The sequence below is a fragment of the Vipera ursinii genome (genome assembly GCF_947247035.1).
Source record: "Vipera ursinii genome assembly, chromosome: 7".
Lineage (NCBI taxonomy): Eukaryota > Metazoa > Chordata > Lepidosauria > Squamata > Viperidae > Vipera > Vipera ursinii.
In genome coordinates, this window is record NC_139521.1 from 22225014 (window position 1) to 22243460 (window position 18447).

The 18447-nt window shown below is 49.5% G+C and overlaps 1 protein-coding gene across 3 annotated transcripts in view; it reads right to left on the reverse strand.

Moving 5' to 3' along the window:
• The window catches only part of TAPT1 (transmembrane anterior posterior transformation 1), a 146143-nt gene that overhangs the window by 47036 nt on the left and 80660 nt on the right, over window positions 1-18447 (reverse strand). For all 3 annotated transcript variants that reach the window (XM_083366918.1, XM_083366917.1, XM_083366919.1), the window contains exon 4: window positions 142-304. In XM_083366918.1, coding sequence (XP_083223044.1) covers window positions 142-304 — 163 coding nt within the window. The remainder of the gene's footprint in view (window positions 1-141; window positions 305-18447) is intronic.

An 18447-nucleotide genomic window follows, 5' to 3' on the forward strand; every position in this document is an offset into this window, starting at 1 on the left:
TGAAGTTCTTGGTCCCAATTACCACTGTTATGTGAGGACTACTTGTATTCCTAACATGGTCAAAAAGGAATTACAACAAAGCTTTGATACGTTAAGGAAGACTGGGTGGTTCCATAATAGTTTTAGTCATTACTTACTTACCTCAAGCATATTATAGATGATGTAGAGTTTAATTACAGACTGTCCTCTTATCAGATGGTACATCATGGAATAGTCAACATAGTGCATCATGAAGTAGCAAATTACAAGTATTAACCCCTTGAAAATATCACACACCTGGGCTGGTTGCAGCAGGCGTCTATCGCTGAAATATAAAATCACACAAAATAAAGAGCACATTTGATACAGATAAAGTTGTTGATTACTAAATAAATTAGCTTCCTTGCAGAAAGAGCACTTTCTAGCACCTGCTTGGGTTTCTTCTTCTTCAACTGGCAGATCCCTCTCTGTTAGTCTAATACAGGGGTGTCAAACTGCCAGCCCGCAGGCTGGTTGCATCATGCAAAGACCACGCCCACCCCAGCTCCCGCAATGCAAAAAAAGTCACAACACGTCACGTGACGCAGTAAGTTGACACCCGTGGTCTAATAGGACGAGATGGCAACTGGTTTCTGGTTTTGTGACCTGTTTCTATTTTAGAGGTTTTCTACTTTTACTCATGTCATTTAGAGCAGGGCTTTTCAACCTTTTCACCCATTGTACCACTTTTAGGATATGGCAACATCCGAGTACCACCAGTCACCTAGCAAGGTGTCAAAAACTTGATGACCAAAAAATGAATGTGAATGTTTTCCTGATGGTTCAGAATCCTTTGTAGTGTTTTCAAGAGCAATTAATTCCACATTCAAGGATCCACAAAGTGTCCCAAGGAGTTTCCACCTAAGAGAAGATCAAGCATGAAGCTGTCCCAAAGACCAGGAGAGGAATGGTTGAGTTTTAACCACAAAATGAATGCAGAAATGTTCTTCCACCTTATCCTGCCACATTGTTCACATGATCTTCAGTATTAGATTTTATTTCAGCTATGCAAAATTCATGTTAGAGATATTGGAAAATGGAAAGCAGGCAGGCAAACCCTCTAGGCCTCCACTTGATATACTTTTCATTATTCTTTTTTTAAATGACCCTTGCATTTACTCCTGCAAGGTTGCAAGAAATCAGAATTCCTCAGTAACATTTGTTGAGTTCCCAAGTCTGGGTTCCAAAAGCATGCTTACAACATACTTCTGCCCTTATACCAGACCTGTCACACACAAGGTCCGGGGGCCAGATGCGGCCCGCGAAGTGCTTTCATGTGGCCTGCAAAGCCATCCTGGAAACAGTGAGGGAATGGCCCACGCTGCCTTGGACCTGGCCCAGGCCGGCCGGGAGCAAATGTACAATTTTGTGGTGGCCATCTATGCTGAAACACATTAAGTCTTAGTTCCACAAAGCCGTCTGGAAACAGCGAGAGACCGGCTCATGCCGCGTCGGCCCTGCCCCCCAGGCACGTGCTGGGGAGGTATTACCCTTTGTGAGGAATGAAGAAATCCATCATCGCCTGGAAGTGGCCAGCACATGGCCCTTGCCTACTTCATATATCTGGCTTGATGGGCTCCGGGGGAGGGGTTTTGGCAGGCAGTGGGGCACTCTCATCACAGCACCAAGAGGATGAGCCAGACAGTGCGAATCGGAAGAGAAGTGTGATGCCGCCTAATCCCCAGCCTGCCTAATTTTGGCAGGAAGTGGGGCACTCTCCTCACAGCACTTAGAGGTTGAGCTGGGCAGTGTGAATCCAAAGAGAAGCACGCTGCTGCTCAGCCTCCACCCTGCCCAGTTTTTGCAGGCAGCAGGGCACGCTCTTCACAGCGCCAAGAGGCTGGGCCAAGTGGCGCAAATCCGAAGAGAATTTGATGCGGCCTAGCCTGCTTGGTTTCGGCAGGCAGCAGGGCACTCTCCTCACAGCACCGAGAGGCTGAGCCGGGCAGCGTGAATCCAAAGAGAAGCACGACGAGAGCTGAGCTGGGTGGCATGAATCTAATAAGTGCAATGCTGCCTAGCCCTCAGTCTGCCCGGTTTCAGCAGGCAGCAAGGTGCAAAGCTGGTGAGCTTTGCCCTGCCCTGCTCAGTCTCTTGGCACTGTGAGGAGAGAGCCCCGCTGCCTGCCTAAACCGGGCAGACTGGGGGGCATTGCGCAGGTAAATTTGACTCTCATGCTGCTCATGGCATCCCCTCCCCCAGAGCCCATCAAGCCAGATATGTGAAGTAGACGAGGGCCATGTGTTGGCCACTTCCAGGCGATGGTGCATTTCTTCATTCCTCATGAAGGGCGACACCTCCCAGCTGTGTTTCTTGCTTGTTTTTCTCCCTCCCTCATCTCAAATATTTTCCCACCACTCTGAGGAAGGAAGGAAGGAAGGAAGGAAGGAAGGAAGGAAGGAAGGAAGGAAGGAAGGAAGGAAGGAAGGAAGGAAGGAAGTCTGAGGGAAGTCCTGCCTTAGTCCTACCCTGCTGCCCTTTCACTATCCCCTTGCCCCCTCCTCCTCATCCTATTGCTAAGGAAGCTTTGGATACAAAGCCGGGTCTCCTCCCATGGAGAGGGAGTGGGCCTCCCTCTGACTTTGCCCTCATACCCATCATGAGCAACCTGGCTAAGGAGAGCAAGCATAGCAGCAGCAGCCTTGAGGAGAAGGTAAGTGCAGCTGGGCAACCCCTTGGGGAAGTGGGGCCGGGCTTGGTGCCACGGGTGCTTGAGGGCCGGGCTGGGTGTTTGACCTCTGCTGCTCAGGGCTCCGGGCAGCCCGCGGCACCATCCAGCCCTGCCCTGCATGGCCTGAGAGGAACAGTGAGGCTCCTCCAGTGGATCATGACTTGGACACTTGCCCCAGTCCTACCACCTTCTGCCAGAGACCCTCAGATTTGTCCCACTCCTGCCCAGGCCCCCACAGGCACCCTTGAGGCAAACAATGTAGAGCTGGCCATGCCCACCCAGTAGGCCACACATTCCAGCCACGCCCACCCAGTATGCTGCGTCCACCCTGGCCACACCCACCCGGCCCCTGAGGGCAACCGCAATGCTGATGCGGCCCTCAATGAAATTGAGTTTAACACCCCTGCCTTATACCATAATTAAGGACAAAGGCAATTTACTCCTGTTTGGTGTAGTGGTTAAGGAAGCCCATGAGTTTTAGTCCTCCCTTGGGACAGGCCACGAAGCCAGCTGAGTGACCCTGGGCCAGTCATTTCCTCTCAGCCCTAGGAAGGAGGCAAAGGTAAACCATTTCTGAAAAACCTTGCCAAGAAAACTGCAGGGACTTTTTCAGTCAGTCTCTAAGAATCAGATACAACTGAACAGAACAAAAAACACTCCAAACAAATGTTGTCTTCTTTAGCCAAATTTTAAAATATCTAAGTTAAATCTGATAAATAAAAAATGCATTCTAATTTTTAACTATCACAGAGTAGATGCCTACAAAAATATGTGTAGAAAAATCTAGGAAATTATACAGCTACTCTGAAATTCACATGAAGATTTTGCCAAACTCACTTCATATCATCCTCAACAGCCAAAGCTATCCTAAATAAATTCTACACATAAACAGAGTGAGTTCCAGCTGCTGGTTAAGACTATATCCAGGTGCAAGGATGACCACAAACAAAGTCACTATGAGCACAGACATAAGTATGTACAAACAGAAATACTGACAATTCAGTAAAAAAAGTCAAGACCACGGAACAAGGATAGATGTTATGCAGCATCCAAGATCCTGGATGTTTTGCATCTGTGCCCAGCAACTCCACCTGCTATGAAGTTGCTACAAACCATGGTTTTTTTAAAATTCAGATTTTAGATTAAGTAATGATTTGAAGCAACACCTTAATTCTGCCATTCATTTGGGGTTAGTTTTGGCATGGGGTTGAAACTTTCACCGGTAGCTATTTGAAAAGGATTGTAACCTGTGCTGGAGTGGACTGCATTATTATATGCCACTTTTGTGAAAGGTAGTAGGTCCGTCCAATTTGTTTGCTGGAAATTAATAAAGCATCTTAAATACTGCGCAAGTACTGAGTTCGACTTTTCACATTGACTGTTCCCTTGAGGATGATGATTAGATGTCAGTCCTTGGGTGGTTCCTAAAAGGGATAAAAATTCTTTCCAAACTGCCGACGTAAATTGCACCTCCCTATCAGATATGATTATGGTGCCCCATGCAATCTGTAAATATGCTGCATGAAAAGTTTTGCTAAGGCTTTTGTGGTGGGGATCTTTTGGCAAGGGATGAAATGCACTTGTTTGGAAAACAAGTCCGTGACCATCTAGACTACAGTGTTCCCGTTGCTTTCTGGTAATTCCACTATAAAATCCATGGCTATTTCTTTCCATGGGGCTGAGGGGTTTGCCATCAGTTGTAACAGTCCTGGCGATTTCCCTTCCAGCCTCTTAGCCATCACGCAAATTTGGCAGCTGCCCACATAGCTTTCTATGTCCTTTTTCATGGATAGCCATCAAAATTGCCTTTTAGTTAAGTGTAGGGATTTTACAAACACGAAATGTCCTGCTCATTTTGTATCATGGCACAGCTGCATGAAGTTAATCCACTGGGTGGCAGGTATGTGTAACTTCTCACCCACCCAGAGTAGTCTATCTTTAATTGTGCACACATGTCTATTGTTCTGGAACCATTCATCAGTTTCCAAAGACTTTCAGAATTCTATTCCAGTTTGGCTATCCACCTTTGGCTTCATTTTAGCTTGGGTCCTGGTGGTGACTGGTGCTGCCAATTGTTGTTTGGGCATAACTGGTTTAGAGTCAGTAACCCGTGTGCTGTTATATTGGGGCATGCAAGATAATACATCCACCAGGAAATTCTCTCCCCCCCCCCCAGTAAGAGTTTGAGAGTGAAATGGAATTGATGAAAATGTTGGGACCAGTGGGCTTGCTTAGGAGTGAGTTTCCTGGGTGTTTTTAGTGCTTCCAAATTGTTGTGGTCTGTCCAGACCTCGAAGGGGATTTTATTTCCTTCAAGGAACTGGCACCATGTAAGTAATGACCACCACACAGAGTAAGCCTCCTTTTATTTATTTATTTATTTGTTTGTTTTTATAAACCGCCCTTCTCCCGAGGAACTCGGGGCGGTGTACAGAGTAAGGTAGGTATACAGATTGAAACAATACTGAAAAACAATAGTCAAAACAAACTGGGACCCCAATTAGAGCTATCAGGCCAGGCCGGACTGTTGGAACAGGTAAGTTTTTAAGTCGCGCCAGAAGGTGCGGAGGTCGGGGGCCATCCGGATTTCAGTTGGCAAGCAGTTCCAGAGGGCTGGCGCACCCACTGAGAATGCCCTCCCCCTGGGGGCCACCAGCCAACATTCCTTGAGCGGTGGCACCCTGAGGAGGCCCTCTCTGTGGGAGCGCACAGGACGGTGGGGTGTTGACATTGGCAGAAGGTGCTCCCGTAGGTAGTCCGGACCCATGCCATGTAGGGCTTTGTATGTCATTGTTAGCACCTTGAATTTCACTCGGAAGGCAACCGGAAGCCAGTGCAGCTCACGGAGGAGAGGTGTGATATGGGAGTATCGGGAGGCCCCCAAAAGTGTCCGTGCCGCTGCACTTTGCACCAGTTGAAGCTTCCGAGTGGATCTCAAGGGCAGCCCCATGTAGAGAGCGTTACAGTAGTCTAGGCAAGAGGTCACAAGGGCATGGGTGACTGTACGTAAGGCATCCAGGTCCAGATAAGGTCGTAGTTGGCGCACTAGTCGAACCCGGGAGAAGGCCCCCTTGGTCACAGCTCCTATGTGATCTTCCAGGGATAGCTGTGAGTCTAGGAGGACACCCAGGTTGCGGGCCCTATCAACAGGGGGTAGTAACTCATCCCCGATGTTAAGGGGTGGGATGCTCTGAGTATCCTGGCTTGCCGGTATGTACAGCCATTCAGTCTTGTCCGGGTTCAGTTGAAGCCTGTTCCTCCCCATCCATTCCCGGACTGCTTCCAGGCAGCGGGACATCACGTCGAGGGCATCACTGATGCTGTTTGGAGTTGAGATGAAAAGCTGCGTGTCATCAGCATACTGATGGTACCCTACTCCAAAGCTACGAATGATCTCACCCAGCGGTTTCATGTAGATGTTGAACAGGAGAGGCGAGAGGACCGACCCCTGAGGGACTCCGCAAACGAGAGGCCTCGGGGTCGACTTCTGTCCCCCTGCCAGCACCGACTGCGAGCGACCCTGGAGAAAGGAGGAGAACCAACGCAGAACCGTGCCTCCCACTCCCAGTCCCCTGAGGCGCCGCAGCAAGATACCATGGTCGATGGTATCGAAAGCCGCCGAAAGGTCTAATAAGACTAGGACAGAGGAATGGCCCCTGTCCCGGGCTCTCCAGAGATCATTCATCAGAGTGACCAATGCCATCTCCGTGCTGTAGCCCGGCCTGAAGCCCGATTGGCACGGGTCTAGATAAACCGCTTCATCCAGGACCTGAGGAAGTTGGTGCGCCACCACGCTCCCAACAACCTTCGCAAGGAAGCGAAGATTGGAGACTGGACGAAAGTTATTCAATGAGGATGGGTCCAAGGTGGGCTTCTTGAGGAGAGGTCTCACCACCGCCTCCTTCAAGGCGGTGGGGAAGTGACCCTCACTCAGAGAAGCAGAGATGACTGCCAGGAACCAGCCTCGTGTCCCCTCTCGAGCCGCATAAGCCAGCCAGGAAGGGCACGGGTCCAATAAGCATGTGGAGGAGCTCAACCTCCTCATAATCCTGTCCACTTCCTTAGGAGTCACAGGATCAAATTCCTCCCAGATGACGTCGACAAGACTGTCCATGTCCTGTTCTTCCAACTCTGCCCAGTTGGAGTCCAGGCCGGTTCGAATCCGAGCGATTTTATCCAACAGATATTGACCAAATTCCTTGGCTCGACCCTGCAAGGGTTCCTCCCTCAGCTCTTGCTTCAGCAGGGAGCGAGTCACCCTGAACAAGGCAGCCGGGCGATTATCTGCGGACGCGATGAGGGTGGAAAAGTAGTTGGATTTTGCCACCCTTATCGCTGCGAGATAAGACCTGGTGAAGATTCTTAATCGCAATCGGTCGGATTCGGATCAACTGGATCTCCAACGGCTCTCTAGGCCCCGTCTCTGACGCTTCATCTCCCGGAGCTCCGCGGTGAACCATGGGGCTCGCTGGGATCTGCGCCGGGTCAGAGGCCGCAGGGGTACAACTCGGTCCAGAGCCTCCGTGGCTGCCTTTTCCCAGGCTTCCACTAAGGCATCCGCCGAGCTGTGAGCAGGGAGTGCATGTGCGTCCCCAAGCGCTGCCGGGAACCTATCAGGGTCCATTAGGCGCCTAGGGCGGTACCATCTGGTTGGCACCGTGCACCCACGGCGGGTGGTGGCAAAGGGGAAGTCTAGCCGTAGGAGGTGATGATCGGTCCATGACAGGGGCGTAACGGTCGTGGCACCCCCACCGATATCATCACGCCACCGTCCAGACAAGAACACCAAGTCTGGGGTGTGGCCTCCCTCATGAGTCGGTCCAGAAATTATTTGCGACAGGTCCATGGCCGCCATGGAAGCCATGAACTCCCGAGCTAGTTCGGACGATCCTCCCAGGGACGGTAGGTTAAAGTCGCCCAAGACCATGAGTTTTGGGAATTCAACCACCAACCCTGAGAGGACATCGAGTAGCTTGGGCAGGGCTGCCGCTGCACGATTAGGTGGTAGGTACGCCAGCAGCAGGCCCAACTGCGCCCCCGGGCCGTATCTCAGAAGGAGAGACTCACACCCGACTATCTGAGGGACGGTGGTCTCTCGCGGGCTAAGGGATTCCCTGATGATAACTGCCACTCCCCCGCCCCTCCCATGTGCCCAAGGCTGGTGCAGCACCTGGAAACCTGGCGGGCAGAGGTCAACCAGAGGGACACCACCCTCTGGGCCCAACCAGGTTTCCGTGATGCAAGCCAGGTCCGCGTGCTCGCTCTCCACTAGGTCACGAACGAGGTGAGCCTTGTTAGCTACGGACCTGGCATTTAGGTAGACCAGCCTGAGCACAGGAGGCTGCACACCTTCGCTCCCGGGTCCTCGGGGGAAGTACAGAGGGTCGGAGCATCTCACCGCTTGTACAGAGCGGAGATGACTCTCCCGGGGACGATACGGCCCTCTGCTTGTGCACCTTCTGCCGTTCCCCACCATCCTGGGAATTGGCTGTTCATCAGCTCGCCACTGGGCTTTGTCGGCGACTGGTCCTCGTTCTCCACCATCGCGAATGGTTGTAGGCCTGGCCTGCGCTATGGTAGCTGGAAGGTCTGCCTACCCCGAACAACCATAGTCTTTTCCCGCCCCCCTCCCTAACCCGACAAAGAACTTGACTAGGAACTTAACCAGGGGCTTCTTGTTGGACTTGTGATGGAGGCCCCTGACCTTGCCTGGCCATCTCTCAGAGGCCCAATGGTCGGGCCCGTCATCGAGATTCGATGTATTGTAGGCGGGATGCACCCAGGAGAGGGGGGAGCTCCTGAGGACGAGTAGGTCTATGCTAGAATATTGAAGAAGCATAGGAAGCATTGGGAAGCATTGGGAAGGCGGTCCCCTGGGTGGAGAATTGGAAGGAGGGTCGAGTTGGGTAGGTGGGTATCTGGACCGTCACCCATCCACTGCCACTTGGCTGGGTGAACCCCAGAAGCAGGCCACTCCCCATCCTCTCATGATGGGTTGTGACTCTGTTTCTGGGGGTGGTCCAGGACCCACTCTGGGTGAAGCATACCCCATAGAGCTCTCACCTCTATGGGGCTGCAGGTGTAAGGTCAAGCCACTCTGCCACCGCGGCTTGCACCCAGGCCCATCATGTCCTGTGGGGCGAGGGAGGGCAGGGGGTTGGGAGCTGGTGGAGGCAAGATGATGATGGCCTCGGTGGTCAAGTCGCCGCTATCTCCACTGGTCAGCTGCATCGTGGGGTCTTTAGGTTGTAGATCGGCACGGAGACACCGTCGGCACCCAGGGTGCGGGCCGGAGACGCCACACCGCGTCTAGTAGTGCTGCCATCGAGGGTTATTGGTAAGGTGGTCGACCGGGGCCTGGAGAAGCTTAGCGCCGCTGTCAAAGGCCCCTCGGTGGTGGTCGATCGGGCCCGCATAGCCGGTCTGCGGCGTCTCCTTGATCCCATGGAGACGCCGCCGCTATTCAGGAGCAGGCCAGGAGGTCGAGGCAGAGCAGCGACTCCGGTCCTGCTCAGGGTGGTTGCAGCGGCTGCCTCTTCCGCCGCCTAGCTGATCCATTTGATCCGCGGCGTCTTTCCTGATCTTCGCAGATGCCGCCGTTGCCCAGGGGGGCATAACAGGGAGCCGAGGGTGGAGGCGCCGGCCCCATTCCGGATGGCTGCAGCAGCTGCAGCGGCTCAGGGGCGGGTCAGAGGCACCACACCGCCACTGCCTCCGCCGGTGTTCAGGCCCGTGGGGAGACGACAGACTAGGGCCCCGCGGAGCTCTCACTGCCGCCGTTGCTGTCGATGCCGCTGCCTCCGCCACCCAGCTGGTCCACGGCACCTCCGTTGATCGCTCGGAGACGCCGCCGCTGTCCGGGAGTCGATCAGGGAGCCGGGGCAGAGCAGAGCTGCTGGCCCCTCTTGGATGGCTGCAATGGTTGTAGTGGCTTAGGGGCGGGCCGGTGATGCCTCGTCGCCACTGCCACCGTCGCTTTTAGGCTCCTGGGACAGACGATCAGACTGGGGGCTGGAGAGCTGTCGCCGCTGCTGCTGTTGACCTCGTTGTCGGTGCCTCCACCGCACAGCTGATCGCCGACGTTGCTGAAGATGCCGCTGCCTCCGCCACCCAGCTGGTCCGCGGCGCCTCCGCTGATCGCTTGGAGACGTCGCCGCTGCCCGGGAGTCGATCAGGGGGCCGGGGCAGAGCAGAGCCGCCGGCCCCTCCTGGATGGTTGCAATGGTTGCAGTGGCCCAGGGGCGGGCCTGGAGACGCCTCGCCGCCACTGCCACCGTCGCTGCCAGGCTCCTGGGACAGATGGCCAGACTGGGGGCTGGAGAGCCGTCGCCGCCGCTGTCCTCACTGTCGGCACCTCCGCCGCACAGCTGATCCACGGAGACGCCGCCCTTGCCCGGCAGTTGAACAAGCGGTAGAGGCAGGGCGGAGGCGCTGGCCCCATTTACAACGGTCGCCAACGGCCCAGGCGGCGGGGCGGAGATGTCCCGGCGCCCCTACGGCTGATTCGGGAGGCAGCGGGCGGCACAATTGCCCAGCTCATCTGCCCGAACTTCTGGCCCCACCCCAGGGGTCCGTTGACATCCCTGGGGGGCTCCTGGGGGGACGCCTTACCGTTGGGGCTACGGAGCTCTCCCCAGCGCGTCCGCCATCTTTGGAGCCGGCAAAAAAAAACAACGTTCTTTCTCCGTGAGTTTCCTGGATGTATATGGACATGGTTGCAATGCCCCTTCGTCATTTTCCTATAATAATATAGCTCCCACCAGCACATCGCTAGCGTCTGCCTTTATTACAAAAGGTTTATTGGGATCTGGGTGTCTCAGGACAGGTTCGGCAGAAAAAAGTCTCTTTAGCCTGTCAAATGCTGCTTGATAGTCCATTGTCCACTTCAGGGGCTGGCTGGGTTTCACTGGGGATCCCCCCCTTCATTTTCAACAAGTTTGTGAAGGGCAGGGCTATTTGGGCAAACGAAAGGATGAATTGGCAGTAGAACTTTGCAAACCCCAGGAAACTTTGCAATTGCTTCTGTGTGCAGGGTCCATTCTCAGGGTCCATTTCGATGCCCTCTGGGGATATGTGATACTCCAGGTAGTCTTTTCTTTCGTGGTGGAATTCACATTTCGATAGTTTACCATATTGTTGGGCGGCCTGCAATTTTTTCAGAACTGCTCTAACTAGGTTAATATGTTCCTCTTTGGTCTCAGTAAAGATAAGGATGTCATCTAGGTAAACCAGGAGCCGCTTATATAGGTGCTCTCTTAGAACTTCATTAATTAATTGCATAAAAACTGCGGGGGGCCCTTGCAGTCCAAATGGCAGGACTTTGAACTGGTAGCAACCCATTGGACAATTGAACGCAATCTTCCATTCATCTCCTTCCTTAATCCTATTGTGGTAGTACACTTCTCTCAGGTCTAGTTTGGTAAAAATTCTTCCTTTCGATAGGTGGGATAGCATATCCTTCATTAGAGGTAGGGGATACAGATTACATTCACTAATTGTGTTTAGGCCATGGTCATCAATGCACAAATGAAGCGAGCCGTCCTTCTTCTCCCTGAACAGGACTGGGACGGCCACTTTGGGTTTGGCAGGTTCAATAAATCCCCTTTCTAGGTTTTTTTAAAATGAATCTTTCCATCTCCATCGTTTCTTTTGGGCTCATGGCATACATCCTGGGCTTCAGAGGTTTTGCCCCAGGTTTGAATTTTATAGCAGTGTCAGTGGGCTGGTGAGGAGGAAGTTCATCTGCCCGTTCCTCACTGAAAACTTCAGCAAGGTCTCTGTATTCCTCCGGTATTTCTGGTAACACCTTGTCTTCCCCCACTGATGCTGTCTCCTCTCTTCGGGTTGGGGTGGTGTTTTGGGGTGTTACGTTCCTTTGCTCCCCCTCTGGGAATTGAGTTCTGCTGTCCTCCAATTTACCCAGGGGTTCCATTTCTTCAGCCATTCTAGTCCTAATATCATTGGGCATTCCATGCCTGGGGTCACCACAAACATTATGTCTTCCTCATGAGTCCCCAGGGACAGGTGAACTGGTAAGGTGGCTAGGGTAGCTGGGACCCCCCCCCTGCTATGGACCCATCTAATTGGCCAAAGGAGAAAAGTTGTTTTTGTCTCCTCACTGGGATGCCCAAATTCCCCACCAGCGTCAGGCTGATGAGGCAGCAGGTGCAGCCAGAGTCTATTAGGGCTTTTACTTTGACGGCTTCGGGTATGGAGGAAACTAATATAGTCTCTGTCTTAAGGATGGGTAGAATGGATCCACTTACCAATGGTTCTCCCTCTGAGCTATCTTCCAAGGTGTCTGTCGCCCCTGCGGTGTAGGCCAGAATCCCCTCCCAGTCCTTGGCAGGGGTTGGGGACTCTGCAGCCTCTGTCTCCCTCATGGCCGGTTCTTTTAGGTTGCCTTGGGACTTCCCTGGTCTCCTGGAGGGTGATGCCTCTGATTTGTGCCGAGGGGCTTTTGAACTGCATTCTGTGGCGCGGTGGCCCTCTCTCCCACATTTGAAACAGCCTGTTGATTTCTTAGCCATGGACAATGGTTTCACTGGCTCGTGTGTTTGCTCGGGTGGCGGGCATCCCCATAGTTTTCCCCGGCAGTGCCTTTTTAGTAGGTTTATCTCCGCCTCCTCTGCCAGGACATACCAGTCATCAAGATGGTGTGGGTCTCCTCAAGGCAGGTAAGCGTCATACAGGTCATAGTTTAGCCCATCTTTGAAATGGCTAAGTAGGATGTCTTCTGGCCAGTTCAGCTTACTGGCAATGGCTCGGAATTCTTAGATATATTCAGCCACCGGCTATCTGCCCTGCCTCACTGTCTTGATTCTCTCCCAGGCCTTACGATCGATCAGCCAAAGGGTCCTCAAACTGCCTCAAGGATGACATGAATCGGTTAAAATTGTTGAGTTCTGGGACGTTGGAGTCATGCAGGTTCACAACCCAATCTGCAGCTGGTCCATCTAGGGCCGATACGGATGCACGATATGGATGCGGGCTTTGTCACTGGGGATGTCCCGTCCATATTCTTTGATACAGCTGAGGACTTGGGTTAGGAAAAACCCCAAGCGTGGTGGCTCTCCCCTAAATTTTGCTTCCAGGGGCGGTAGTCTTTGAATGGATCATTTTCTGTGCAGTAAGCGGTATTGCCCCTCATCCTGACCCCTGTCTGTGGTTCGGGGATGGGTGGGTGCTGCTGAGGCAGCAGCTCCTGGTCCAGCGGATCGCCCTGGTGTTGCAAGTTCCAGATCCCTCCACTGTCTCTCCAGCCCAGGCGCTGCTGCGGCTGCAGTATTCAGGTATCTCCTCTCTTAGTGAGCTAAATAAATAAATAAGGGTTTTCTTCATCAGGTCAATAGCTTTCTCTACAACCCACTCCTCTTCACTGATGTGCAGGGAGCTTTCCATCTCTTGCCTCCATTGGTTTGGTGGCCGCTGCACCTCAGGGTCACTTTCTTCAATGCCTTTTCCCACTCGCTTTTCCTTCCAGCACCCATCGACCACCTCGGTCTGCAGTTGTGCGTCTCCACCACCTCTTCCCCAGAGGAATATGACGCTTCCGGCCGTTGGTGGGGTTTCGTTCAGGGGGAAAACTCCCTTTCCAATGGGCTTTCCTTGTTCCTTGCCTCATTGTTAGACATTGTATTTTTTGCAAAGTCCCCCAGTAAGGTTTTTCCTTCCAGGTTGACTCTTAATGCAGATCCTGTCTAATGTCAGGACCCACCCTAATCCACATCTTAGGAAAGAAGAACTCTTGGAGACAGGATTGTCCAAGCAGGAACTTTTACTAAAACATGGTTGACAGTAGATAATCCAGACAGGATCTGGAAATGTATTACAGATCGATACTTTTAAACTGTCCCCAAGTAAAACCACTCCCCTCAGTCCATTTGGTCAGTCCCGGATCAGTTAAGTTTCATGTGTCAAAACCCTTCATGGAAAAAGAGTACCTTCATGCATTTACAACATCGCTACTTCCTCCCCTTCACATTCAGTCGGAGATGCAAACAAGAATCTCCTCCCCTCTTCCTTTTGTTCTACTCAGTTCAAAGGTTCTTCCTCTGGTCTTTGATGATGGCCTCAAAGCAGGTTGAATAAACAACCTTTCATCTAAAGGATAGGGGTGGCCATTTGACATCTTTTCTCCCCCTCCTTATGGATGGCAGAATCCAGTAAGGGGGTGAGATTTAGGTTTGCAAAGATAGGAAATTAGGAATGGAATATAAATGGATTCTGACATTTTCCTTATATGTTTTAGCCTCCAGACCTCTAATCATCTTTGTTGCTCTTCTCTGTACTCTTTCCAGAGTCTCAACATCTTACATCATGGTGACCAAAACTGGATGCAGTATTCTAAGTGTGGCCTTGCCAAGGCATTGTAAAGTGATATTAATACTTCACATGATCTTGATTTTATTCCTCTGTTAATGCAGACTAGTACTGTGTTGGCTTTTTTGGCAGCTGCAGCACACTGCTGGCTCATATTTAAGTGATTGTCCACTAGGACTCCAAGATCCCTCTCACAGTTACTACTATTGAGCAAGGCACTCCCTATACTATACCTGTACATTTGGTTTTTCTTGCCTAAATGTAGAACCTTACTTTTTTCACCATTTGAATTTCATTTTGTTAGATAGCGCCCAGTGTTCAAGTCTGTCCAGATCCTCCTGTATCTTAAGCCTTTCTTCTGGAGTGTTGGCTATTCCTGCCAGCTTGGTGTCATCTGCAAATTTGATGAGTTCCCCATCTATCCCTCGTCCAAATCATTGATAAAGATGTTGAAGAGCACTGGGCCCAGAACAGAGCCCTGGGGCACCCCACTACACACTTCCCTCCATGTAGATGTGGTTCTATTGAGGAGAACATGCTGAGTACGGCCAGTCAGCCAGCTACAAATCCATCTGGTGGTGATGCTGTCTAACCCTTACTGAAGTCCAAGTAAATTATATCTACAGCATTCCTCTGATCCACTAATTTTGTCACTTGGTCAAAGAATGCAATAAGATTTTTCTGGCATGATCTGTTTTTGACAAACCCATGTTGGCTTTTAGTAACGACTTTGTTTGCCTCTAGGTGCTCACTGACTCGTCGTTTGATTATCTTTTCCAGAATCTTCCCAGGCATTGAGGTCAGGCTGATAGGTCTGTAATTTCCTGGATCCATTTTTTTCCCTTTTTTTGAAGATGGGAACTACATCAGCTCTGTTTCACTTCTCTGGTAGTTCCCCAGTGCTCCACGATCTTTGAAAAATATAGTTCAGTGGTTCTGAGATCACATCTGCCAGTTCATTGAGAACCTCAGGGTGTAAACCATCTGCTCCTGGTGATTTGAACTCCTCTAGGCTGGACAGGTGCTCACTTACCATTTTCTTGCCTATCTTAACTTGTGTTTCTATTCTGTTTTTTATGGCACTATTTTTGATAGGTTGGTCTGTTTTTTTCCCTTTGTGTAAAGGGAGATGCAAAAAACAACTTAAATAGTTCTGCTTTCTTCCTGTTGCTTGTCACCTTCTTGCCACTTTCCCCCACTGATGTACCAATAATTTCCTTCACTTGTTTGTTTATTACATGTTGAAAGAAGCTTTTTTTGTTATTTTTGACTTTGGTTGCAAGCCTTAATTTATTTTGAGCTTTAGCTTTCCTCACTTTGTCTAGTTTAATGAAGAGAAGGATGAGGGGGGACATGATAGCAGTATTCCAATATCTCATGGCACAAAGAAGAGGGAATCAAGCTATTCTGCAAAACGCCCAAAGGCAGGGCAAGAAGCAGTGGATGGAAACTAATCAAGGAGAGAAGCAACCTAGAACTAAAGAGAAATGTCCTGACAGTTAGAACAATTAACCAGTGGAACAACCTGCCTCCAGAATCTGTGAATGCTCCAACAATGGAACTTTTTAAGAAGAGACTGGACAGCCATTTGTCTCAAATGGTATAGGGTTTCCTGCCTGAGCAGGGGGTTGGACTAGATGACCTCCAAGGAACCTTCCTAATAATAATAATAATAATAATAATAATAATAATAATAATAATAATAATAATAATAATTATTATTATTATTATTATTATTATTTTATTGAAATTAGCTCCCTTAAAGTCTAAGACTCTAGTTTGACTGTATTCTATTGCTTGTGCTTCCATAATGTTGAATTCCAATATTGCATGATCACTTCCTCCCAAGGTTCCTGTGGCTTCAACACTTTCTATCATTTCATCTCTGTTAGTGAGAATTAGATCCAAAATGGCTAATCCCCTAGTTACCTTCTCTACTTTTTGGGTGACAAAGTTGTCTGCTAGATTTGTCAGGAATCTGTTTGATCTTCCACTTGGTGCAGAGTTTGTCTCCCAGTTGATGTCAGGGTAGTTAAAGTCCCCCATTACTATTGTAATGTGCTTCCTACATACCTTAGTTAGCTGACTAGCAAAAAGTTCATCTATTTCCTCTGTTTGGTTGGGTGGCCTATAGTATACACCTATGGTAGTCATTTTTTCTCTCTTTTATACAGGGAGTGCAGAATTATTAGGCAAGTTGTATTTTTGAGGATTAATTTTATTATTGAACAACAACCATGTTCTCAATGAACCCAAAAAACTCATTAATATCAAAGCTGAATATTTTTGGAAGTAGTTTTTAGTTTGTTTTTAGTTATAGCTATTTTAGGGGGATATCTGTGTGTGCAGGTGACTATTACTGTGCATAATTATTAGGCAACTTAACAAAAAACAAATATATACCCATTTCAATTATTTATTTTTACCAGTGAAACCAATATAACATCTCAACATTCACAAATATACATTTCTGACATGCAAAAACATAACAAAAACAAATCAGTGACCAATATAGCCACCTTTCTTTGCAAGGACACTCAAAAGCCTGCCATCCATGGATTCTGTCAGTGTTTTGATCTGTTCACCATCAACATTGCGTGCAGCAGCAACCACAGCCTCCCAGACACTGTTCAGAGAGGTGTACTGTTTTCCCTCCTTGTAAATCTCACATTTGATGATGGACCACAGGTTCTCAATGGGGTTCAGATCAGGTGAACAAGGAGGCCATGTCATTAGATTTCCTTCTTTTATACCCTTTCTTGCCAGCCACGCTGTGGAGTACTTGGACGCGTGTGATGGAGCATTGTCCTGCATGAAAATCATGTTTTTCTTGAAGGATGCAGACTTCTTCCTGTACCACTGCTTGAAGAAGGTGTCTTCCAGAAACTGGCAGTAGGACTGGGAGTTGAGCTTGACTCCATCCTCAACCCGAAAAGGCCCCACAAGCTCATCTTTGATGATACCAGCCCAAACCAGTACTCCACCTCCACCTTGCTGGCGTCTGAGTCGGACTGGAGCTCTCTGCCCTTTACCAATCCAGCCACGGGCCCATCCATCTGGCCCATCAAGACTCACTCTCATTTCATCAGTCCATAAAACCTTAGAAAAATCAGTCTTGAGATATTTCTTGGCCCAGTCTTGACGTTTCAGCTTGTGTGTCTTGTTCAGTGGTGGTCGTCTTTCAGCCTTTCTTACCTTGGCCATGTCTCTGAGTATTGCACACCTTGTGCTTTTGGGCACTCCAGTGATGTTGCAGCTCTGAAATATGGCCAAACTGGTGGCAAGTGGCATCTTGGCAGCTGCACGCTTGACTTTTCTCAGTTCATGGGCAGTTATTTTGCGCCTTGGTTTCTCCACACGCTTCTTGCGACCCTGTTGACTATTTTGAATGAAACGCTTGATTGTTCGATGATCACGCTTCAGAAGCTTTGCAATTTTAAGAGTGCTGCATCCCTCTGCAAGATATGTCACTATTTTTGACTTTTCTGAGCCTGTCAAGTCCTTCTTTTGACCCATTTTGCCAAAGGAAAGGAAGTTGCCTAATAATTATGCACACCTGATACAGGGTGTTGATGTCATTAGACCACACCCCTTCTCATTACAGAGATGCACATCACCTAATATGCTTAATTGGTAGTAGGCTTTCGAGCCTATACAGCTTGGAGTAAGACAACATGCATAAAGAGGATGATGTGGTCAAAATACTCATTTGCCTAATAATTCTGCACTCCCTGTATTGACCCATTTTATATTGACCCATTGCATTCATGTTTACTTTTCATCATTGTTGTGCTCTATTTCTGTAGAGGTGTAGTTATTTCTTATATAGAGAGCAACTCCACCTCCTCTTTTATTTGGTCTGTTTCTTTTGAATAATTTAAATCCCTCTAGCTCTGTGTTCCATTTGTGGGTTTCATCCCACCATGTTTCTGTAATGGTGAGAATATCATATCTGCCCTCATAAACCTGAATTTCTAGTTCACCCTGTTTATTGCTCATACTCTGTGCATTGGTGTATAGACATTTGAGTCCTTTATGACTGACCCTGTGTTTACTTTCTGCATGGCCTGTGTGGTGCCTGAGTTCCCCTACTGTCTTACCACCTATTTGTTTAGTGCATTTTGTGTGGCCCTCGCTATTAGAAGCTTGATACTGCTTGACAGCAAGGTTGATATTCTTGTCCACACACACATATATGTTACATGCACTGATAGCCCTATAATTTTTTAGATTGCTGGGGACAGGGATGTTCTGTATCAATTAATTGACTGTCCCCGCTGTTTAGTTTAAATATTCTTCCAGAAAGTCTGTGAATTTATAGCCAAGCAACTCCGTCCCTTTCTTGGATGGATGCAAACCATCTCTTTAGTACATTTTTTCATTGGACCAGCTACAAACATTGTGACTAATATATCCAAAGCCTTCCCCTTTACACC